Here is a 24226-nt window from a genome sequence, read left to right on the forward strand (position 1 = left end):
CCAAGGACCATCTATGGATATAACCTAGAACTTCTGCTCGGATGTGGCCTGTGGTAGCTCAGTAACCAAGTAGTTTTCCAAAGTAAGGGGAACACGGACTATTTCTAACAGGATCTCAAGGGCAGGCTCTTTGACACCCCCCCCCCCCAAGGGGAGGAGCAGTCTGTTAGGCCACAGAGGAGGACTTTGCAGCCAGCCCTGAAGATACCTGATAAAACAGGGTCAGATGAAAGGGGAGGAGGTCCTCCCCTATCAGGGGACTTGGAAAGGGGCAGGGAGGAGACCAGGGAGGGAGTGTGAGGTTGGGGAGGGAATGAGGGAGCGGGATACAGCTGGGACACAGAGTTAACAAAATGTAACCAAAAAGAAAATAAATAAATAAATAAATAAATAAATAAATAAATAAATAAATAAATAAATAAAAAGAAAGCAAAAAAAAAAAAAAAAAGGACGACTGGGAAGATGAATTTAGAATGAACCAGATCTAAGTTTAGAGCATTCGCGCAAAACCTGGGCACAGCAATTAAAACCTGTAATCCCAGCACTGAGGTACACACAAAAAGATCTTGGGTCTTTTTGACCAGCCAGCCAGCCTAGCCAAGTTGGTGGGCTATGGGTTCAGTGAGAGACCGTGTGTCAAAAATAAGAGGCAGTGTGACTGGCAAAGACACTTGCTGTTGACCTCTAACCTCCATGTATGTGCATATGCATCCATACATGCTTGCATACGTGTGTGCATACACACGCGTACGTACACAAATGAACAAGTCAGATGTGTTAGCGCACTAATCCCAGCATACATTCAGGCAAAACACATAAGAAAACAAATTTATGTGTTGAGACAGGGTCTCACTGTGTAGCTCCGGCTGGCCTTGACCTCGCTGTGTAGACCTCGCTGTGTAGACCAGGCTGATCTCGCTGGGATTAACAGGGAGCCCCCACGCTGGGCCTGACTGGCGTTTTCTCTACAGGGTCTGGCTGATCCAGTTTTGATTGAGGAGGAGGACGGTCTCGCTACAAGGCCCAGGTTGACCTAGAACTCGATCCTCCCTCCTCCTCCCTTTACCTCCCAAATGCCAAGATTACAAGCGCGTGCCACCACTCCGGACTCGTGCCCTGGTTTCTAACGCGGCTCTAATACAGTACACGAGGGGAAAACCTCGAGCGTCAGAACCGGCTGTACTTTTTTTATTTTTTTGTCTTGAGACAGAATTTTTGTCCCTATGCATGTGTCTCTTTGTGAACCAGGCTGGCCTCAAACTCACAGGGATCCTCTTGCCTCCGCCTGCTGCGTTCTGAGGTTAAAGGCGTGCACCACCACGCCTACCGGAGCCCGCACACTTCCCAAAACAAGGCTCTCGGGCCTGGTCCGCCTCGCCGCCGCACTTCCCCTTTCACCCGGCGCGGCGTCGGGGACAGTGACGTAAGCGGCGGCGCGCGGCGCGGTGTACCCTGGGATATTTAAGTCGCCCCGCGGCGCGGAGCCGCGATGTCTCCGGCTGCTGCGGCGGCTGGCGGAGGCGAGCGGCGGCGGCCCCCGTTGGGCGTCCGGGAGGGCCGGGGCCGGGCTCGCGGCTGCGGAGGACCGGCGGGCGCCGCGGCACTCGGCCTAGCGCTGCTCGGCCTTGCGCTCTACCTGGTGCCCGCGGCGGCCGCGCTGGCCTGGCTGGCCGTGGGGGCGAGCGCGGCCTGGTGGGGCCTGAGCCGCGAACCCCGCAGCTCGCGGGGCCTGTCCTCGTTCGTGCGCGACTCGCGCCGTCCCCCGCGGCCCGTGCTCTACGCCTCGCCGCCTCCGGCCAAGTCGGCAGTCAACGGTAGCCTCTGTGAGCCCCGCAGCCCGCCTGGAGGCCCCGATCCCGCCGAGCTCCTACTCATGGGCAGCTACCTGGGCAAGCCCGGCCCGCCCCAGCCTGCCGTCGCGCAGGACCCTAAGGACAGGCCGGGCCGCCGCCCACTCTCACGCTCCCCGCCGCCGACTTCGGCGGCCCAGCGAGTCCACCATGTGTATCCCGCGCTCCCCACCCCGCTTTTGCGACCCTCCCGGAGGCCGCCCCACCGGTAAGCCAGGGCGATCTTCCCAAGGTCTGTGTGGCTGCGACTTTAACCTCGGGCTTGCCCTGGAAATCCGATTTTCCCTTCCCTTTCTCGTTACTTTGCCTTTTCCCTTTCTTTTCTTTCTCTTTATTCCCACCCCCCTTCTCGTTTTTCATTACTCTCCTGTCTTTTTCCTTTCTCTTTTTTTAAGGTAGGATGTTTGGTGGCCTAGGCTGTCATGTCTCAAACCATTTCTTTGTTTGAGACTGTTCTTAAACTCCTCATCCTCCTGCCTTCACCTTCTGGATGAGGAGTGTATCAGGTTGTATGGTGCTGGGATCAAACCCAGAACTTCATCCATAGTAGGGAAGCACTCTGCCTATTCTCTAGTGGTGGTTGGTTTTTTTGAGACAGGATCTTAAGTAGCTTGTACTGTCTCTTGAGCTCATACTCTGTAGGTGAGGATGACTGGACTGCTCAAACTCTTGCCTCCATATATTAATTGCTGGTATTACAGGTGTGCTCTGACACACTCAGCCTAGATTCTAGATAAAAGCATTTTTTTCCCAATTTCATATGCATGTAGAGTTCAGAGGACAGCTTACTGGAGTAATTTTTCTCCTTCCACCATGTGGGTCTCTGAGATGGACCTCAGGTCCTCGGGCTTGGTAGCAAGCGCTTTTAGCACTCAGCCATTTCACTGGCCCCGATAAGTGTGCTTCGTTGAGGTAAATACCTGTGATTTAGTGCAGAAAATTTGAAAAACAAAACAAAAACTGTCCCTACACACCCCATCCCCATGTGGTTTTGCTCTGAAGTACCTATGCGGTTATATTCCAGATACTGACATTTTATATAATGTAATGGAAATTACATCTGCTTCTTTTTTACTAGTTTTCATGAGCACATCCTATTTCTACTTAAAAGCAAGGTTTTCAGTTTCCCTCTTAATTTGTTGAAGTCCATGGTAGAGATAGCCATTAAACAACTGGTATTTTCTGTCGTTGGATGGAATGGGAGGAATTTACCATAAAAATGCTATGATTCCTGTTGCTTAGAAAGATTTAAGATCTGAGCTGTTAGTGTCATAGAGTGATTTCTCTAACATGCACATGCCCCTGGGTTTCATTACTTGCACTGCCAAAAAAATAAAAAAGAGGAGGAGCTGGGCTATGGTGACACAACACCTTAATCCCAGAGCCAGAGGCAGGGGCATCTCTGAGTTCAAGGCCATCCTTGTCTACAGAGTGAGATCTCGGACAGGCGAGTTCTCAGACAGCCAGTGCTACACAGAGAAACCCTGTCTCAAAAAACCAAAAAAGGAAAAAAAGGTTGATACTCTTTGGGAAAGAAGTATCAATGCCTCTTGTTTCTGCAGTCAGTTGAATTTGAGGTTCTTTTAAGATACTATGGTTCCATCATCTGTCTCCTGTTCTCTACAGAGATTTTGGGTCTTTATCCAGTCGGTTTATTATAACACCCCGAAGACGATATCCCATTCAGCAGGCCCAGTATTCCTTGCTTGGGGCATTGCCAACAGTGTGCTGGAATGGCAGTCACAAGAAGGCCGTGCTATCTGCACGGAATTCGAGGATGGTGTGCAGCCCAGTGACAGTGAGGATTGCCCCTCCAGACAGCAAGCTACTTCGCTCACCAATGTAAGTATGAGTGTGTGTGTGAGGGTCTTTATTGCTCTTATTTTTTTCCTTTCAAGCCAGAGTCCCTCCCTGTACCTGAGGCTCATGTTTCTTTGGTCTAGCTGATAAAGCTCCAGCTGTCTCCTTTTTCCCTTGGAGCTGAATTCACAGGGGCTTGTAGGATGCCTGGATTTTTTGTGGGTGCTGGGATCTCAGTCCTTGTGATTGTGCAACTCTTAATTACCGAGCCATTTCTAAACACACACACACACACACACACACACACACTATTCATAGACAAGGCTGGCCTGAAATTGGCTATGTAGCCCAGACTGGCCCCAAACCCAGGAAGATTTGCCTGCTGTTTACTTTTGGGATTACAGGCATAAGCCACTATGCTTGCTTACTAACCATGATAGTTTTACACATGAGCTAAGGTCTTGCTTGTTGGCCTCTGTTCTGACATGGTAGTTCAAATAGCCTTTCATTATAGGCCAGAGCAGATACTCAACACGACACTGTCTTCACCATCAAGTAATGCCCCGGACCCTTGTGCAAAGGAGACTGTGCTGAGTGCCCTCAAGGAAAAGAAGAAAAGGACCGTGGAGGAAGAAGAGCAACTACACCTTGATGGCCAGGAAAACAAGAGAAGGTAATGGTCCCAGTAGAGTACTTTGCCTTCCCCGGTGGAGTCTGGAGAATTTATTGTATTGGTGATTACCATGAAAGTACAGAGGCTCTACAACCCAAGCTGGCCTTGAACTCCTGCGTCCTCTTGCCTCCCAAATGCTGGAATTTTCTGCATGTGTGACCGGCCATCAGACGGGGGTACAGATCTGTTACTTTTTTCAAGACTAAATACACAAAGTCCTCCACCCCACCCCAGTTGTGTTGTTCTGTTTATGGCTAAGTGTGCTAGTATTGCTGAAAGAAGTGCTTGTTCCAGGAAAGGCAAAGCATAGGAGGTCTGTCAGTGATAGGCAGAACCAATTTCTTGTATTATATAAGAGCTTAGTAGGAATGGCAAAAACAGCTTTCTGATTGTAGAAAGGGAAGCTTAAAGATGCTCATTAGGAGATACAGGACCTTTTTTTTTTTTTTTTTTTTTTTGGTTTTGTTTGTGGTCCTGGGATGGGACATAGGGCCTGCTACATGTTATACAAGTGCTCATCCGCCAAGCCACAACCCCTGGTGCCTTCCTGGAGGACTCTAGGCAAGTTCTATAGCACTGCACCACACACCCAGCCCTCCACTATTTTTTAAAATTTAACAATTGCTTATCAAGCACCTATTGTGTGCCAGCCCTTACTTGGGACTTTTGAGGCAAACAAATGTCTGCGTCTCTGTGTGAACACATATATACAAATACGTGTGTATAGTATATGTATACAAGTGTGTGTTTAAGATATTTTTAGTTTCGATTTTTGAGACAGGGTTTCTCCGTGTAACAGCCCTGGTTGCCCTGGAACTCTCTTTGTAGACCAGGCTGGCCTCAAACTCAGATTCGCCTTCCTCTGTCTTCTGAGTGCTGGGATTAAGGCTTATGCCACCAAGCCTGGCTTTTAAGATATGTTTAAGTGCTTGGTGTCTTTGTGAAGTGTGGAGGTTCAGAACTCCTGAAACTGGAGTTTTGGATACCTCGAAGCCACTGTGTGGGTGCTGGGAATTGACCCTGAGTCTTTCACAAGAACAGCCAGTGCTAAACTACAGAGCCATTTGTCCAGCTCCAATTTCTGACATTTTAAAATTAAGTTGTATTCATTTATTTGTAGGGGTACACACGTGGCAGAGAAGGTATGTGGAGGCCAGAGAACAACTTGGAGGAGTCGGCTCTCCTTCCACCGAGTGGGCCCAGATCATTAAGTCATCAGGCTTGATGGCAGGCACCTTACCTACACCCACCTGCTACACTCTCCAGCCCCCACTGCATTTGTCTAGGATGGGGTTACTGACACAGGGTTTGCTCTGTAGCCCTGGTCTAGTGCTTGCTATCTAGATCAGGCTGGCCTGGAACTTGAGGGTGGTCTCCACTCTATGTGCCACTACAAACTGTTTAAGTGGTTAAGGTAATTACAAATTGTAAGTGTTTGACGATTGGAAATAGTGTTAGGAATAATGAGGCATTCTCTTGGTGTGATGATTAACAGCTGTTTTAGAAGACAGTGGGCCACACGCCTAGGAAGAATAACCCTTGTCCCCTTTGCCTGGACTCTTCAGAGCTGGCAGATTTTATACTGCCCATTTCTGATACTGGATGACAAAATGAAGTGAAGGAGATTTTGTTCTTGACATTTTTATGAGATTGTTTAGTAGCACAGGCTGGCTTGAATTTGGTGTATAGCCTAGGCTAGACTAGAATTCAAAATCATTCTGCCATAACCTCCCAAATGCTGGGGTTACAAATGTGCGTTGCCGTGCTCCACACTACTTAGGGAAATCTTAATCAGTGGTGCATTAGAGGAATTATAGATGAGGGAAGTAAGCAGCTGTGCTAATGCTGCATAGCCAGGCAGGCAGTGACAACCGTTGCCCTCCAGGTAGGTTTCTCATGTTCTCCGGTGCACCTGTAGCTGAGGCTTCAGTATTCCCACTAATTAGAATTTAGCAGTGATCACTGGTATCATGTGTGCCATATGTGTAATGTAGAGGTTCCTAACATGTCTGGAACACTGGGTGTATGTGAACTGCTAGTTATGATGTAGCTAAATTTATGATTGTAATATCTTAATATAAAGTCAGCCACTAAAAACTGATAAATCCTGCCAGGCATGGTAGCCAGCACTCATAATCCCAGGGCTGTGGAGGATGATCCAGAGGATTGGAAGTTCAAATACAGCCTTATTAAATAAGTTCTGCTGGGTTTTATGGGGGGGGGGGGGGGGGCAGCAGAATAACAATTTGATTCAATTTTTTTCCCTTCTTGTGATGCCCCTGAAAACAGGTGAGGCTTTTTGCTGCTCCTGCTTCTTAGGTAGCAGGACAATCTTAGAGTAATGTGCTTTCCAGAACTGAGTGGTTTGAGACAAGCTTTGTTGTTTTGTGTGAAATGTATACTCTACAGAGGTAATGCTGGGCCCCAGGAATAAGAAGAAATGCTTTCAGTTGTCTTTACGTTATTTATATGTTTGTATATGAGTTGGTTTGCACGTGGAAGTCAGACCACAGCTTGATCACACTGTGGAGTCCAGGGAATGCTTAAAGGTGTTGGGAGAACAGGCACAATATTTCACGGAGGACTTTTGTTTACCACAGGCGCCATGATAGCAGTGGGAGCGGCCATTCAGCGTTCGAGCCCCTTGTGGCCAATGGAGTCCCTGCTGCGTTTGTGCCTAAGTAAGTGAAATCTTTGGTAATGAAATACTACCTGCTTACAAAAGTATGTTTTGACATCTGGGGCCCTGTCGGTTTTTTTTTCTTTGCTGCCTGCATTGTGTCCAGTTAACACCCTTAAATCTGAAGGTGTATTTTGACTAATTTGCCATGATTAGATACTTTTCCCTCAATTTCTTTTCATGTTTTTCCATTAATATGAATGAAACCTGTGTTTAATGACATATATATATATATATAATGCTAATATTGTGGTACTCTTTTTAGAATAAACACTCTTGACACCTATGAGAGTAGAAGAGAGATGTAGTCACTAGTGGACTGAAGCCAGGACAGCTCCTGAAAGACCTTGCTCTTGGGCCCAGTTTATATTCTCATACTGTAAAACCACAAGGTGGTATGAGCAAGCAAGTGAGATTTTATAGAAGCATATGTGGCAGTCAGGTTGTTTTAAAGACATATATTATAGTTGACAGGTGTAAGCTTTTGTGTTCAGGTTGTTACAGAAAATGCCTTGTTTCTCCAGGTCATTCTGTTCCAAGTAGCAAGTGAAGCGGATGCTTAGCACTGGGCAGTACAACAGTGCTCTGAGTAAACCACCAAGTAAATCAATAAGTAGGTGTCTAGTAGTTGTTCTTGTGTCTTACTCCACTTCACTCAGATGCTATAGTTGATCCTTCACAGAGGATCACAAGGCTTCTGCAACGCATAGAATGTTGTAGTATGAAATTTCAGGTGAATACTAAATATTGATACCTTGGGTTGAGATTGTGTTGTGGAAGGGGCAGAGGTTCCTTGCCTTCTGCTCCCTGTACTGCACTGTGGGAGACATGCACAAATGTGGACCACCAAGATGGAAAAGGGCCTGAAACGGGTGAAAGGGTGGTGGTGGTGAGGAGCTTTAAAGTCTCCAGTCTAAAGGATAGTGTCGAGGAAACAGAGGTATCTAGGAGCTACCTAAGGTGATGGTTCCCCAAAACTCAAGTGGTGTTGTGTGAAAGGAGTGGAGCAACTGACTGGCGTTGCTGCAGACAGAATGCACAGGTGAAAGCAATGCATTCCGCTGTAGTGTCACGAACTGGTTTGTGGTTGATGTGGGTTGCCCTGGGAGATGACAAGGGGACCATACTATAGCAGGGTTAGGTAGCACAGGCCGATGATGAGAGACTTCTTTTGGGTTGGAGGCTCAGGACTGTGGTTAGTGCTTAATTGTGCTTTTCTTTGAAAAGCTTTATTGAAGGATCATTGACAGATGTTAAATTGTTTTCCCCATGAAGTCATCAAGGTATAACCCTTTCGTCCAGCCTCAGGCATCTTCTGCTCTGCTCTTTGGGTTCCAGTTTGTGTTTCCCATGTTCTGCTTTACCCAGTCACTTTGTTGGATATGGGCAGCCATGTCCTGTGCTGACGGTGCCCATGCAGAACGTTATGGTCTCCTTCAGGCTTATTCAGAAAAGTGTGTTGGAACCATGGATGAAATCCTAGAAGAACACACCTTCAGTAGTATGTCTACTTTTTCTTTTCTTTTAGGCCTGGCTCCCTGAAGAGAAGTCTGGCTTCCCAAAGCTCAGATGACCACTTGAACAAACGGTCTCGCACCTCCTCTCTGAGCTCCATGACTAGTACATGCACAGGAGGCATCCCCAGCTCCAGCCGCAATGCCATCACCAGCTCCTACAGCTCCACCCGTGGTATCGCAAAGGTATGTCTCAAGGCCCTGAGCAAATCATGCAGAACACCCTCTTTTGCCTTGCATTGGACTGGTCTCTAGGCTAACAGGAATATAAAGCCTTAAATAGCAAATGAAATAAAACATAGATCAGTGGGAGTGACCAGAAAGCAAACCTGGTACAAATGGAGTTGTTACTGCAGAGGGACCAACAAAAGATGGTACAGTAAGTGGTACTGATGCAGTTAAAGGGTTTGCTCAGTTTGGCGTATAGATGAGATTTATAGGCGGTTAGAATTTAGTGCACATTTTGAAACATGAAGTAGTCACCATGCTTTTTTAGAGTTAGCACCGATAGGTTGAGAAGCCAGGCAGCTCTGCTGTCAGGCAAGCTTGAGCCTAAATAGTGTCATTGACACAAGCACCACACAGGCTTGTGCAGGTGAATCAGTCATCCTTTCTGTTTGGCTTTGTTTTTGAGACAAGGGCTCGGGTACCCTGCCTTCCATGGGGCTTGAGTACCTCTCAGGGTGGGCTTGAACTTGTAGTGATTCTCTTGCCTCTGTTGCCTAAGTACTAGGTTTCAGGCATGCACCACCATGCCCAGCTTGTATTTTTTTAATATGCCTAAGCTGATTCTGATTGTATGTCAGAATCTGCGAAAATACAGAATGTGTTTTTTACTATAAATGATATTTATTTGTTTTGTTTTTTAATTTTTAGCATTTATTATTTTGTGGGTTGTGGTGGCATACTTTAACTTGAGACCAGCCTCATCTACATAGTGAATTGCAACCAGGGCTATGCAGTGAGACAAGGACTCAATATAATATATAATATATATATACATATATATGTATGTATATATATATATATACATATATATGTATGTATATATATATATATATATACATATATATATATATTAATTTTTTTCTTATTCAATCTTGTGTGAGTTTAGGGGTACCATATACACACAGGTGCCCACAGAGGCCAGAACGCATCCGATCTCCTAGAAATAGGGTCACAGTACTTATGAGTCTTGGGGATGGGTGCTGAGAACCAAACCCAGGTCCTCTGCAAGAGCAGCAGGTGTTTCTCAACCACTGAAGCATTTATCCAGCCTCTCAAAAAAGGTTTTTCTTTGAGTGTGTTGGTTGGTTGTCTGGTTAGTTGGTTTTTTGAGAGTCTCTACATAACCCTGGCTATCCTTGAACTCACTATATAGATCAGGCTGGCCTTAAACTCAGAGAAATCACCTGCCTCTGCCTCTTCAGTGCTGGAAGTAAAGGCATACATCACATCACCATGCCTGGCCTATTCAGAATATCTTGTCTTAAGTAGTCAGTCATGTCATCAGTAGTAGTCTAAGATGTGTTACTCCGCTCGACTTGCAGCTGTGGAAGAGGAGTGCTTCTGCCTCTTCCCCCTTTTCCAGCCCAGCCTCTTCCCGCTCCCAGACACCAGAGAGGCCAGCCAAGAAAACAAGGTACTCAGCATTTACTAGTGGTCACTTTGTATGGACAGGGGATTGGGGCTTAACAGGGACTAGCTGTTGTGTTGACTGTGACTTGGCCAACCAAAGAGTCAATCCCTAAAAGAGCAGCAAAGTACCTTCTAGAGTTGTTCCCCTGACCCACAGTCTAAGCTGGGTCCCTTCTCTGTCCCATACTCCAGTGGGAGTGGAGTGCAGAGTGGACCGGGTCAGCAGGGACCTGAGTCCCTGGCTCCAATCAGTTCACCCTTCACTGGAGCTCTGCTTCCTCGGGAATCAGGTCTTTCTGTGTCTGCCTTTTTTTTTTTTTTTTTTCCGCCCTGCCCGTCACAGGCCTGCTTTCTCACCAGTGTCACTCCTAGCTTCCAGCACTAAACTGTTGTTAGAGCCTGAAGTTGCAATCTGGGCCCTGGACTTGGTAGGCTCTGAGTAAGGCTTGCAGATTAAAGGTGGGTTGCGTATGGCTCTGTCAGCTGCCCACCTTCATTTCTACAAGAACTGTGATACGAGAAGCAAAGCCATGGCCTGTCTAGACACTGGCCATGTAAGAGGGAGGGAGGGAGGGAGGGAGGTGCCATGCAGCCCCCAGGCAGTCTTCCCAAACAAAATCCAGCCTTTTCATGATCCCCAGAGAGGAGGAGCCATGTCACCATTCCAGTTCTTCAGCTCCCGTGGTGTCAGACAAGGAGTCCCCAGGAGAAAAGGGTAAGTGAAGAGGCCATGGGGACTGAGGGTGGCATCTACGGTGGAAGGTAACAAAGTTTTGCTCTATGTGGGGCACGGAAGAAAGTCTTAGTAGGTCTAGTGTAGGAAGGGAAAGGCAGCACACAGTCCAGCGCAGAATGTGAGGGCTGGCAGGCATGGGCTCAGTGTCGGGCTCTGGGGAATGGGGTCACAGCTGTACCAGAAGCAGTTGTGTGCTCCTTTGGAATGACATTGCATATACTTACAGGCTACTCACACAGCAAAAACAGTGTCTTCCAACAAAACCTTCCTGTCCTGAAGGTGAGGGGAGGTCAGCAATTCCATATTTCTTTCTGTAGTTACAGATACAGCCACTGGGAAGCAGCAGAGTTTGTGGACTTCTCCACCCACGCCTGGCAGCTCAGGGCAACGAAAACGCAAAATTCAGTTGCTGCCTTCCCGGCGAGGGGACCAGCTGACCCTGGTATGTCTAGTCCTTCCCTTTCAGCTCTTAGTCTCAGGGGCTCTGGGAGCAGGTTTGTCCAGCTTCTGGAGGTCAGTCTGACCTACCTCTGTTGTCTTGGGCAGCCTCCACCTCCTGAGCTTGGTTATCCCATCACTGCTGAAGACCTGGACATGGAGAGGAAAGCCTCACTGCAGTGGTTTAACACCATCTTGGAGGACAAGACTGGTAAGGATTCAGAGCGCAGCATGCTCCAGGGGACAGACACTCCAAAAGGGCTACACACGTTTGTATCTTTTGGACTTTTTCCCTTGGAAGGGAAGTTGTAGAGTACTTGACTTTCCATTCAGTCTCCAGTCTCGTTATGCAAGGCTGTTTCGGCCTCCCGAGATGTGCGCTACCACGACCAGATCTTGGAATTTTTTTCTCCTGATTTCACCAGGAGTCTTACTACCAAGTAGTTGTCACCAATACTTTTCCATGGGATGTGGAAGCTTTGTTTTATTTGTGAAAGTAGAGTTACTGTCTAACTCAGGTTAGTTTCATGTTGATGGTCCTCCTGTATACATTCCTGTGCTGGAGCACAGGCCATGTGCCACCCGCAACCCCCAGCTTCCCTTGTTTGTTCTTCTCCGAGAAACCTGCTTGGGTCTTCTGAGGTGTGTCAACCGGTGAGGGAAGCATTTGGGGCTCTGAGTTTCCTGTACCTTTGCTGTGGAAGGAAGTCCGATGTAAAAAGCTGTCTCTCCTCCCCAGGTGATGCCTCCACCTCGGCCACTGACACCCCACCTGCCGCCAATCCTCCCTTCACTTTTAACCTGCTGACTGCGGGGCCTGCTGCATCCCTGGCCTCCCTCCCCGCTCCCAGCTCTGACCCACTGTTGGAGAGCTTGAAGAAGATGCAGGACTCTCCAGCCCCACCATCCTCAGGTAAGCAGGGCAGTCTGCCCTGGGATGACGGGCTTTTGACTTGAAGGGAGTGTGAGCCAGTCAGTTCTGGGCTTCAGAATGTCCTGGTCTGGAAACATAGGAAGGCAGGCTGTCATACTGAGAGCATGCTTCAAAGCCAGCTGCCCTAGCTGCTCTGAGGCTTTGTCATCGATAAATGAGAATGATGTCTTCCTTGGGAGGTATCTGCAATATGACAAGATCCATCCCGTAAGGTGTAGCTTTCTAGACCTCAAGCCTAGAATAACTGAAATCCCTTCCTGGGTAAGGCTGGTGAACCTCAGGCCTTCATGCTTCTGCACATGGATACAACCTATGAAGCTGCACTAGAGTGTAAGCATGGTGATGCAGCTCTCAGGGCTCAGGCAAAGACTGCTTTGCTGGGTTGGTAAACATGATAGGACTTTATTGGATGGGTTGGCACATGTGCGTAAGTAAAAGTAAGACGTCAGAGTTGCACATACGGCATTTCCCTTCGTGACCACACATGCAGCCCAGTTAGGCTCCCCCAGCTTTTCCCGTCTGTCTTTCCTGGAATCTGTGGGAGTTGAAACGTCTTGAGCCCCTGGTACAGTGGTGGTGCTGGAAGATGCAAGCATTCTGAGTGCCACCTTCAAACATCCTCAGGCCTCACCTCACTTCCTTTTCTTTGCAGAACTTGCTGAGACAGCAATAACTGCAGCCCCTTCACCTCCGAAGACACCTGGCCTCCTGGACCCTCTAGTCTCACCATTGACAGGGGCCCTGACCAGCACCTCCTCAGACTCCAAACCTACAGCCACCTTCCTGGGGCTGGCCCCTGCTTCATCTGCAACACCACTCGCTGATACCAAGTCCCCCGGAGTCCCTCAGGCTGAGCAGCCTGTCAGCACCCCAGCCTCCTCAGCTCTCTCCTCCCCCGCAAAGCCTAGCATGCTGTTTGGGATGCTGAGTCCACCTGCCAGTTCTTCCTCCCTTGCCTCTCTTCCCGGCCCAGCTTGTGCTTCTCCCATGTTTAAGCCCATTTTTCCGGCTACACCTAAAAGTGAGAGTGACAGCCCCTTGCCAGCTAGCTCCTCAGCTACCACAGTTTCCTCCAGCACCACCCTCCCTACGACAGCCAGCACCACTGCTCCCACATTCAAGCCCATTTTTAACTGCTTGGAGTCAGTTACAGCCATGCCCCTATCAGCTCCCTTCTCCCTGAAGCAGACAACTGCTCCAGCCACTGCTCCAGCCACATCAGCCCCTCTCTTCACTGGCCTGGGCACTGCCACCTCCACGGTGGCCTCTGGCACCACAGCTTCTGCCCCAAAGCCTGTGTTTGGCTTTGGATTGAACACTATGGCTAGCACTGCCAGTGGTACCATGACTTCCACCTCCCAGCCACTTATGTTCGGGGGAGTGCCCCCTGTCACTGCTGCCAGCTCCTCCCCAGCCCTGGCCTCCATCTTCCAGTTTGGCAAGCCTGCCCCAGCATCATCTGTAGCAGGCACCTCCTTTAGCCAGTCCCTTGCCAGCTCTGTCCAGACAGCGGCCAGCAACAGTAGTGGCACTGGCTTCAGTGGCTTTGGCAGCACTATCACCACTTCCACTTCGGCCCCTGCCACCACCAGCCAGCCCACGCTGACCTTCAGCAACACTGTTACCCCCACCTTCAACATTCCCTTTAGCTCTAGTGCCAAGCCTGCACTCCCAGCCTACCCTGGAGCCAACCCACAGCCCACATTTGGAGCTACTGAGGGGACCACCAAGCCAGTGCTTGCCCCAAGCTTTGGCAGTTCTTTCACTTTTGGCAATTCTGTAGCCTCAGCCCCATCAGCAACTCCAGCACCAGCCACCTTTGGCAGTGCTGCACCACCGGCCTTTGGTGGGTTGAAAGCCACAGCCTCCACCTTTGGTACCCCTGCCAGCTCACAGCCAGCTTTTGGTAGCACTACATCAGTGTTTTCCTTCGGTTCAGCCACCACGTCTGGCTTTGGTGCCACTACTCAGACAACCAACAGCGGGAGCAGCAGCTCTTTATTTGGCAGCTCTACTCCATCCCCATTCACATTCAGTGGCTCAGCAGCTCCAGCTGGCAGTGGAGGCTTTGGGCTCAGTGCTACCCCAGGCACCAGCTCCACCTCTGGGACTTTCAGCTTTGGATCTGGACAGAGTGGGACCACGGGCACCACCACCTCCTTTGGGGGGAGCCTGAGTCAGAACACCCTGGGCACACCCAGCCAGAGCTCACCTTTCGCCTTCAGTATAGGCAGTACGCCCGAAAGCAAATCTGTCTTTGGAGGTAAGATTGGCAACATGGTAAGGGTTCATGCATAACCGTCTACATTGTTATAGGCCAGCTGATGATTCAAGCTAGTTAATGATGAAAAAAGGTTTTTGAAGGGCTAGAGAAAGGACTCAGTGGGTGAAAGAACTCAAATTCAGTTCTAGCACCCATATCAAATGGCTGTCAGCTGCCTATAGCTGCAGCCTCAAGGTATCTGCTGCCCCCTGGCCTCCACAGGCATTGCCCTGCACACACACATACATGTACACAAACTTTGTAAAAAGCTTAAAAGTGTATGTGTATGGGTCTTTTGCTTGCATGTATGTCTATATACCACACGTGTGCTAATGCCCATAGCAGCTACAAGAGGGTGTTATGTCTCCTGGGACCTACAAGTCGCCTTGTGGATGTTGGGAATTGAACTTAGGTTCTCTGGAACTACTGAGCTATCTCTGCAGCCTCCCTTAAGCCTTTGAGGAAGAAGGAAAGAATGTGTTTGATACGGTTTCTTACTGCAACCCAGGCTGCCTCAAATTCAAGATCTTCCTATTTCAGCCCCCCAATTGCTACGGTGATAGGCATCCATCCGCTGCAGGGGAGGGTGGTATCCGGGCATAGCAGCAGAAGCGGGAACAGTGGGTTCACGAGCAGAGGACGGGCAAGATGACTTGATGCTTGCATATAAGGATCTGAGTCCAGTCCCCCGTCCTCAAGAGTTTGGTGTGGCAGTGTGTACCAGTAATGTCAGTGCTGGATGTGTGGAGGTCAGCGGATCCCATGGACTCACTGGTCAGTCTGTCCAAAGTAACCAGCTCCAGGCCCTTGAGAGTCCTTTGTGGGGAAAAAACAAAGGAATGATTGACAGGTGACACTGTAAAGGACTGTTCCTAAGAGCCTGGACTTCTGAACCTCAGGAGTTGGGCTGAGTGTGGTGGTGCGTGTCTGTCATCCCAGCACTTAGGCTTGGGTAGGAGGTTGGAGAGTTCCAAGTCAGCCTGGGCTACCTAGCAGAAGAGCCAGTCTCAAAAAAAGCAGAAGAAAATGGGTGTTGTTTAAGTAGGAGGGGAGAGAAGGAGTCTGGAAGCATGACAGAGCTAGGCAGCCCTGAGATAATTGCACACAAGCTGGGGGCCATTCCCATAGGGCATCCTGGGAAGATTAGGGACCCTGCAGCAGGAGAGGGAAGGGGCAGGGCTGGGTTAACCTGACAGCCCCATGTTATACAATGGAGGGGTGGCAGAGGCCAGCTTCATCAGCACTGGGTTCTGGGTGATAGGCCTGATACCAGTCTAGTCTCTGCAACTTTTCTGTCTCTCCCCTCTAGGCACATCCACACCCACTTTTGGGCAGAGTGCCCCTGCTCCTGGAGTAGGCACTGCAGGCAACAGCCTCTCATTTGGGGCCTCTTCAACACCTGCCCCAGGCTTTGTTGGAGTCGTACCTTTTGGTAAGCAGCCAGTCTGTTGCCAGCATGACACCTCTGTCCCTTGGATGAGGAGTGCTCATTCAAGAATAGCAGGTTGCTGGCCCTCAGGGTCCAGGGGAGGACAGCAGAATTGAGTCGTCTCAGGAAACTCAAGTGTTTGGGAAGCCAAGTGCTGGTGTTCTATGTTTTTTTGTTGTTGTTGTTGTTGTTGTTTTTAAGACATTTGTTTTTATGTGCATTGGTGTTTTTCTGCATGTTATCTGTGTAAGGGTGTCAGATCCTCTGGAATTGGAATTGTAGTTTTGAACTGCTATGTCAATGCTAGGTTGGGTCTTTTGGAAGAGGCCACCTCTGTAGCCAAGAACTGTGAGGGCTGCCAACAGCCTCAGAAGCCCTAGTGGAAAACCTAGGCTTCTGCTGTTGACTTGACTTCCTAGAGCAAGGCACCAGCATATTTTCTGTGGTGGCAGCTGCCCTGATACTGTCTTGTCAACTCTTTCTAGGATCAGCAGCTCCTTCATTTTCCATTGGCGCTGGATCCAAGACCCCAGGGGCTCGACAGAGACTTCAGGCCCGAAGGCAGCATACGCGCAAGAAGTAGCCTGCCTCTTGTCTCCACTCCCCTAGCCCTTGCCCGAAACTGGACCTCAGCACCTGCTAGGAAGAGCCTCTGACCCTTCAAATTCCATAGCAAACCCAGCCCATCAGCAGGGCAGAAATGGCAGCCTGGCCCTTTCTGTTCTAGAGGTTGCCCCAGGAGGGGCAGAAGCCCGACACTGTACTTGAACAGTCACACTGGTGAGGCTGGAGAACTGAAGAAACAGCTGTACATATCGTCCTCCTGCTGCCCCAGCGCTTGTTTAGTGTAACCTAGGCGGCCTTCCCCTTGCCTTGAGCGCCATCTCTGCTGGAGAGTGCCTGGCACCCACTTGGATCCCTAGTATACATTGGATGGGATTGGGGGAAACAGAATGTCCCTACGCTTTGCTTGGCCATAAGAAGTGGTTCTCTTCCTCTGGTTCTTTCAGTCTCTCCCTATTTCTTGCTGCTTTGTCCTTCACCAGTCCTCTGAGAGATTCATTTCTTTTAAATGGCAGTGAATCTTGCTTTGCCTTGGAGACCCCAGTGTGCCCTGCTCTGCCTCTTCTGCCAAGTCCATTTCATCTCCAGCCCTCTGCCAGTCCAACCTCTAAAAGGTTGGTGGCTCAAGACTGTTAGCCTGGTAGGGCCAGGGGAGAAGTTTGCTCCAGGAAGTCCTGGAGCAAGCAGACCACTCACCACCGCTTCTAGCTGCCTCTTCACCTGCCCACACCCCATGGGCCACTTTGCCTCCTTGGGATTGTATTTTCCAAGCCTTGTACCTTGTTTGTCTGATGTTAATGTGTGTTGCTCCTTGAATCGAGTTTGGAGGAAGAATTGAATTGTATGTGTGGCGGCATGTTGAAAATGCCGGACTTAATGTCGCCTGGGCCCTCCTGGGCCTAGCTAATTGAATGCTGAAAGTGGCACCGCGTGACAGGCACCGTGCTGACTCCTGAATTCTCAATAGTGTTTTGACTTAAGGGCTGGCAGCCCAGGGGACGAGCCTATTAGGAGCAAAGACTTCCCTCTGTTGGTCCTCCCCGACATATCCTACTCCAGGCAAGGGCGTCTTCAGCCCGTGTTTGGAGTTCTAGATTAATGGCCACACTTAGGGGCCCGTAGTTGTATCTGTCTCTTTCCAAAACCACGCCCTTAGGCCCCAGAGCCTGGCTGCCATGTCCATCCTTTTTGGGAGAAGTATGAATGCGTGTGTCTAAATTAAAAAAAAAAAAAAAAATATTTAAACATTTTTTTAACAAAATAAAAATTTATTTTTATATTTAAGCTAAATTGCCTTTTAAATTCCTTCAAGCTTGGTTCACTGAGGTGGTTAAGTATAAATGCTATTGAATAGTAGGAATTAGGTGTAGTTATGCCTGTGTGAAGGAGGGGCTCATAACTCCCCAGCAGCTCTCCTGAGGGGGCAGAGCTTCTTCTGGACTGTCGTATAAACAATGTGATGTAGCTGTAACTACCCCTTCCCTTTGTGACTGGGTTGAATGTTTTGTGGCAGCGTTAAACTTGGGGTTGTGTGGAGCTGGGAAAGAGCTGAACCTCAAGTCCCAAATGCCTGTGAGGATAGGGATGGGTAGGGGTCTGCACAGGAAGCCTCTGCCTATGCCTCAGGTAAGGAAGGGGCCTCCCTGAAATTCAGTCTGAGCGAATTACCTCAGCTCCACAGCAGGCCTGTATCCAGGGCTCCTGAAGAGGCGTCCTGGCATAGCCTTGGTGTGTGAGCACATTTGTCCGTGCTCACGCTGGACAGGGACAGGGAGGCTGGGGCTTCCCACCACAGACTGAGTTCCTGTGAGTGTAGCTGAGATTTTTAGTATGAATTTGAGATTGTTCTTGCTTATGTCATTAAAAATAAAACTGTGATCTGTCATAGATCTGAGTCTGCTCTTTATTTGTGACACAAAGAACTCTTGACTGGTAGAACTGTGTCCAGGAGAGACCCACAGTGCTAGGACATCATCTCCCTTTCCCAGAGGGGCAGGGTTTCCATGGTGAGGATGGTTTTGTTCGCTGGAGGGCTCACAGCACTATGTGCCTGGCTGCGTGCTGGCACCAGCTGCTACTTTGCATCTTCTCTTTCTCTTTGGTGCTTGGCTGAGAGGTTCTGGGGCTGCTGCTTTGGCCTGTGGGACTGGGCTGTAAGAAAAGGCCAGAGGTTAGCAGGTGTGAAGCGCTACTTTAATTCTAGCTCAGGAGGCAGAGGCAGATCTTTTGAGAGAGTTTGAGGCCAGCCTGGTCTACCTACATAGTTCTAGGCTGACGAGGGTCACATGGACTCTGCCTCAACAAAAACGAGCATAGCTTCTCACTCACCTTGGCACTACATCTCCCCGTTCAAACACAGCAATGAAGAAGCCACCAGTGAGCGTGGTCTCTGGGGAAGCCCGGAGGCAGTGTTCAGACCCTGGAAAGGTACTCAGACCTCGGTGAGGCCAGTCCGGTAGGACAGGAGCCAATCTGTAAAGAAGGAAAGGACTTAGACCCTGGTGAGGAGCAGCCTGTGACCTCTCAGATCCTAAGGACACCGTTACCTGAAGGTCCCCAGGTTCTGCTGTAGAGCCTCTTGGACCACGTCTTCATTCTCTTCTTGGGAAAGGGAACATGTGGAGTAGACTAGGCGCTGCAGAGAGGGGAAGGTGAGTGCGTGGCACAGAGCCCGCTGCTGGAACCCTGCCAAGGCCTGCAGGCGCTCCTTGCTAGGTGTGGCCCCTCCCTGTTCCTCCAGCTGCCGGCTCAGCATACCTATGGAGAAGGAGCTGCAGTTATGAAGCCATTTCCCAACAGAATCCCCATTTTATAGATGAGAGCATTAGCCTGTAGTCACAGGTAATATCAACACTAAATGGTAGCCTTCAGCATCCAAGTTACTGTGGGACTATGACCACAGCCACCCTGTCCCCATCTCACCAGAACCACTACAGGAAGGATCCAGCAAGATGTACTGGACCTGGCTGTAACGCTGGTCAGAGGGAGAAACTGTCAGGAAGTCCTTCTCTGCTATCTCGCAGCAAGAGACCCCAGCCCGAGCCAACAAGGTAGCCATGGCCGCCAGCCGCTTAGCATCCTGGTCGAAAGCAAAGATCTTCCTGGGGAAAAGAGCAGGGGCAGAATGAACTGAGAAATTCTTTTCAATTAAGACTTCTAAGTGTCTGTGTGCCACATGAGTGCAGGTGCCTGTGTGCGCCAGAAAAGGATGTTGGAACCCAAGGAGCTAGAGTTAACAGATGTTGTGAGCCACCTGACACGGGTGCCGAGTACTGAACTCGGGTCCTCTGGAAGAGCAGCAAGTGCTCACTGAGCCATTTTGCCAGCTTCTGAACTGAAAATTTATGGGGCATGGAGGCCCACAGATACCATCAAACCATAATGTAGGCTAAATCAGCACACAGGTCTGGGGATGTGGCTCAGTAATAGAGGGCTTACCTAGAATCTCCCAGTGAGGGGCTGGGGTGTGGCTCAGTGGTAAAGCCCCTGCCTAGAATTCCCCAGTGAGGGGCTGTAGATCAGTGTAGAGCACCTGCCTAGAATTCCCTAGTAAGGTGCTGGGGTGGGGCTCAGTGGTAGAGCACCTGCCTAGAATCTCCCAGTGAGGAGCTGTGGGCATGGCTCTGGTAGAGTGCTCACCTAGTATGTATAAGGCTTTGAGGATTCAATCCCCAGTATACTACCACCCAAAACCAAAAAGCTGGGACACAACTTATTTAAATGGCCTACAGAGGTCCCTCCCACAGACAACCAGCCTGGAAAGAGCCCCAAGGGCTGAGGGAATTTTGTCTCATACCAGTAGCCTGGCTTGGGACTATGAGCTGCTTGGGCCTCTCACCTGTATCATTCAGTGAAACTTTTCCCTACAAAGCACAAGATTCAACCTCACCCCTCCCTCTGCCTCAAAGCTTACCACCAGCACTCACCCCTGATTCTTCAAAAGGGCTGCAACGTAACTGGTCTTGTTGCCAGGGGCAGCACAGGCATCAATGACATGGGAGCCTGGTGGAGGTGATAGCAGCATGGCTGGGAGACAGCTGGCCTAGCAGAGAAGACAGTAGGCAGCTGGGTGAACACAGAGCCCTGAAGTCACTTTCCCATCCTTCCTCCCCTTCCCCCACCTGTCCTCCCTACCTTATCCTGCAGGATGAGATGTCCAGCATGGTAGAGCGGATGCTCATGCATATCTGTCTGTGCAGGAAACACAAGAAGCTCAGGCAACAAGGGGTCCAAAAGAAAATGTTGCCCCTTGAGAGTTCGCAAGTCCTCCAGGCTGCAGGGAACACCACTGGTTAGGTTTTGTTTGTTTTCTTTTTGGAGACAGAGTTTCTCTGTGTAGCCTTGGCTGTCCTGGACTCACTTTGGGTTTTTTGGTGTTTTGGTTTTTTTTAATTCTATTTTTTAGATTTATTTATTACTTATATAGTGTTCTGTCTGCATGTATCCCTGCCCACCAGAAGAAGGCACCAGATCTCATTATATATGGATATGAGCCACCATATCATTGCTGGGAATTGAACTCAGGACCTCTGGAAAAGCAGTCAGTGTTCTTAACCTCTGAGCCCTCTCTCCAGCCCCCGGACTCACTTTGTGGACCAGGCTGGCCGCGAAATTATAGAGGTCACCTGTCTCTGCCTCCCAAGTGCTGAGACTAAAGGCTTGCGCTACAACTACCCAGCTTAGGGGGTCTTGGCTTACAGCTAAAGAGGCTATGATCTAGACAGGACACTGAAAAGATGGGAGACAGCAACTGAGCTAGAGAAAAAAATGCTGGAGGGGCTAGAGACATGGCTCAGCAGTCAGGAATACACACTGCTCTTGCAGAGGAAGGACCTAAGTTCTGTTTTCTAGCACCATGTCCAGCAGCTCAGCAGCTCACCTGCTTGTAACTCCAGCTCCAAGAGGGTCTAGTGCCCTCTTCAGGAACATGTACACACTCACACATAGACATATATACTTATGCATCATTTAAAACAACATCTTTTTTGGAAGGAAAATGTTGTTGTAAAAGTAGGAAGAACATCTAGAGAAAGCAGTCACTAGCTTCCAGTCTCTCTCCGTAAACTCCAACTGCCTTAAGACTCTGGACATAGGGGAAAATGAAGGCACCCAGACAGGATGCTCAGCTCTCACCTGGAAGCCCGGCCCTGGTAGGAGAAACCTTGTCTCTTGAAATAATCGATCGCATCCTCAGGGCAGGTCTTGAGCGTGTTCACACGCACGAACCGAGGCACCTGGCAGGCTAAAAGCCACAGCAGTGGGTGGGAAGGAAGGCAAGCCCCTCCTGAGGGCCATCATCCTCCTACCAACCTCCAGTTTACCTTGGCCAGGTCTGGATTTCTCTTCCAACAGGTCCTCATTTCGGCTCACACCTCGATGAACCTTGAGCCTGGCCAACTCGGCCTTGAGCCTTGCCTGATGGCGGCCCAGCAGGGCCTTCCATCGGCCTCCACCCCCTCGGAAACCCTTCCCTAGCAGCAATTCATACACTAACACCTGAACAGAGAACAAACAAACAAAAACCAATATTAACACCACAGAACCCTCCAGTGGGAGGATTAAGTATCTGTCCAGATGGTCATGTCAAGGGGATTTTCTTGCCCAAGAGCACACAAGAAATTAATGGCATGGAGTGAGGGTAAATGCCTATAATCCCAGCAAACATCAGATGCGGAAGCAAGAAGACTACATGCTAGCCCGGTGGTGGTAGCACATACCTTTAATCCCAGCACTTGGGAGGCAGAGGCAGGCAGATCACTGAGTTCGAGGCCAGCCTAAGTGAGTTCCAGGGCAACCTAGACTACACAGAGAAACCCTGTCTAAAGAGGAGGAGGCCATAAGTTGAAGATCAACCTTAGTTACTAATTTAAGACCTTCTGGAACAATTTAGCAGGACTGTCTCAAAAAACATAACAAAGGCTGGGCACATGTAGCTCAGTAGAACCTGCCTAAAATCTCCAAATGAAGGGCTGAGGGTGTGGCTTAAAGACTTACCATCGGTATAATTTATCATTGAATAGACTCAGAGCAAGGCTCAGCAGTAGGGTAGAATGCTTGCCTAGTATCCACCAGAGAAGGAATGGGGGTTGTAGCTGAGCAGCAAGCACGCGTCTAGAGTGCCCCAGTGAGAGGCTGGGGGCATGGCTCAGGGATATAACACCTGTCTAGAATCTTCCAATGATGAATTAGTAGCTCAGTGATAGACCTCTTCCCTGGCATGCTGGAGACTCTGGGGTCAATGCTCATCATTACAAAAAGAAAGACAGATAAACAGAAGAGAGCAGATTCAGCATTGAAACGCGGTGTCCTGCCTCCCTACCCCCGAGAGCCACCTGTTCAGCAGAGCTCTAGACCCCAGCCTTCCCTGCCATCATCACCCTGCGCCCCTGTTCTATTCAACCCTTCATGCAATGCCCCTGGTGGGGTCACACCTGTCCCCGCTCAATTCGGATCCCAGAAAAGAGGTGCAAGACGTACGCACGGGTGCCAGCCTCCGGCCGCCACTCACCTTGGCCAGGTGCGGCCGCAGCTTCTTCTCGGCTCGAAGGAGCCCGGCGCTGGCGATCACCGCGTCCAGCACGGCCGAGTAGCGCTGCGTCTCGCACACCAGCGCGTACAACTGTTTCACGTTCTGGGTGGCAGAGGGGGAGACGCGCTGCACCCAACACGGGCCCCACCTCTCCCGCCCGCCAGGGCCCCGCTCCCCAACCCTCCTTCTCTCCCTTCCTCCCTGCACGCGGCCCACTACCTGGAAGCTGCTGGAATACACCAGGCTCTTGAGGGAGCCCTGGCGTTGCTCCACGCCGGCCAGCACCGCCGCCGCGGTGGCATACAACCCCATGCTCTCGCAGCCGCAATGTCTTTACGACGCTGTCGCAAAGCTGGGCGTGGCTTTGCGGCCCCTGCCACAGCCAGTGCAGCCGGACTTCCGGAGACCAAAGGCTCGCGCCTTTATTAGACTCCGGAGAAGGTAGTTGCTTTTCATTCTGAGCATCCAAATAGAAATTTTAAAGCCGGGCGTGGTGGCTCGTGCCTTTAATCCTAGCCAGCGGGAGACAAAGACAGAGGGATCTCTGTGAGTTCGAGGCTAGAAATCCAGAGCTACATAGTGAGACCCTGTCTTAAAAGACTAAAAAAGAAAAAAAAGAGCTATTCTGTTTTCTTTTTATAAGTCCATGTAGTTATTTTATAGTTTTTTTGTTTTGTTTTGTTTTTTTTGTGTCTTATCGAGACTGGGTTTCTCTGTGTAGCTCTGGCTGCCCGCACTCTGTAGACCAGGCTGGCCTCAAACTCAAGAGATCCTCCCGCCTCTGCCTCCCTCCGCCCGGCCCTATTTTGTAGTTTTTAAAGACTGGAACTCCTAACAGCCGTGATTCAGCCTCCCCCAATGATAGGGTGGAAGGTTCAGTGATAAAGCATCTGAGAGGTTCGAAGTGTTGCTCGGTGGTAGAGCACTTGCTTAGGACCCCCCCTGTGAGGAGCTCCGGGTGTGGTTCATGGTAGAGGGCCGCCTAGACTCACCCAGTGAGGAGTTGGGGTGTGGCTCAGAGGTAGATTACCCGCCGTAAGTCTGCTAATGTGGGTTGGGAGCTGTTGAGCACCCACCTAGTAAAGGTGGGCCTCGGGGATTCTACCCCCAGCACTGAAAAGAATACACTAGACTGTTCAACAGTATATAGGGCAGAGATTGTCGCTAGGAGCAGAGCA

The 24226-nt window shown here is 49.8% G+C and overlaps 2 protein-coding genes across 5 annotated transcripts; one reads left to right on the top strand and one right to left on the bottom strand.

Annotated features, from left to right (window-relative positions):
• Positions 1 to 1438: 1438 nt before the first annotated feature.
• Pom121c (POM121 transmembrane nucleoporin C) lies at positions 1439 to 18406 on the top strand. 2 transcript variants are annotated; one of them, XM_055605788.1, is made up of 13 exons: positions 1439 to 2058; positions 3477 to 3692; positions 4165 to 4323; positions 6924 to 7004; positions 8532 to 8703; positions 10068 to 10159; positions 10779 to 10870; positions 11209 to 11333; positions 11438 to 11540; positions 12069 to 12242; positions 12916 to 14526; positions 15836 to 15958; positions 16441 to 18406. In XM_055605788.1, the coding sequence occupies exons 1-13, from the start codon at positions 1490 to 1492 to the stop codon at positions 16536 to 16538; spliced, it is 3615 nt and encodes a 1204-aa protein (XP_055461763.1). In that variant the 5' UTR covers positions 1439 to 1489; the 3' UTR covers positions 16539 to 18406. The 2 variants fall into 2 exon arrangements, with proteins under 2 accessions (XP_055461763.1, XP_055461764.1); XM_055605789.1 differs by having other exon boundaries at positions 1440 to 2058; positions 10797 to 10870.
• On the bottom strand, positions 18405 to 23369 carry Nsun5 (NOP2/Sun RNA methyltransferase 5). 3 transcript variants are annotated; one of them, XM_055605791.1, is made up of 10 exons: positions 23268 to 23369; positions 23028 to 23150; positions 21841 to 22015; positions 21653 to 21761; positions 20654 to 20792; positions 20446 to 20561; positions 19482 to 19620; positions 19066 to 19154; positions 18848 to 18991; positions 18405 to 18670 (listed from the first exon to the last, which is right to left on the bottom strand). In XM_055605791.1, the coding sequence occupies exons 1-10, from the start codon at positions 23358 to 23360 to the stop codon at positions 18562 to 18564; spliced, it is 1236 nt and encodes a 411-aa protein (XP_055461766.1). In that variant the 5' UTR covers positions 23361 to 23369; the 3' UTR covers positions 18405 to 18561. The 3 variants fall into 3 exon arrangements, with proteins under 3 accessions (XP_055461766.1, XP_055461767.1, XP_055461765.1); XM_055605792.1 differs by having other exon boundaries at positions 18856 to 18991; positions 19066 to 19276; positions 19442 to 19620; XM_055605790.1 differs by having other exon boundaries at positions 19066 to 19276; positions 19442 to 19620.
• Between the last annotated feature and the right edge of the window lie 857 nt (positions 23370 to 24226).

Source organism: Psammomys obesus, unplaced genomic scaffold, assembly GCF_907164565.1.
Source record: "Psammomys obesus unplaced genomic scaffold, mPsaObe1.curated_primary_1811, whole genome shotgun sequence".
In the NCBI taxonomy this organism is placed as follows: Eukaryota; Metazoa; Chordata; class Mammalia; order Rodentia; family Muridae; genus Psammomys; species Psammomys obesus.

Bases quoted from the DNA above. Each gene is read 5' to 3' on its own strand.
- Pom121c (XM_055605788.1), top strand. From the start codon at position 1,490: ATGTCTCCGGCTGCTGCGGCGGCTGGCGGAGGCGAGCGGCGGCGGCCC. The intron at 7,005-8,531 runs GTAAGTGAAATC...CTTTTCTTTTAG, and splicing joins CCTGCTGCGTTTGTGCCTAA to GCCTGGCTCCCTGAAGAGAA. The intron at 15,959-16,440 runs GTAAGCAGCCAG...AACTCTTTCTAG, and splicing joins TGTTGGAGTCGTACCTTTTG to GATCAGCAGCTCCTTCATTT.
- Nsun5 (XM_055605792.1), bottom strand. From the start codon at position 23,360: ATGGGGTTGTATGCCACCGCGGCGGCGGTGCTGGCCGGCGTGGAGCAA. The intron at 23,151-23,267 runs GTAGTGGGCCGC...TCTGCCACCCAG, and splicing joins TGTATTCCAGCAGCTTCCAG to AACGTGAAACAGTTGTACGC. The intron at 20,793-21,652 runs GTGAGAGCTGAG...TGTTCCCTGCAG, and splicing joins TACCAGGGCCGGGCTTCCAG to CCTGGAGGACTTGCGAACTC.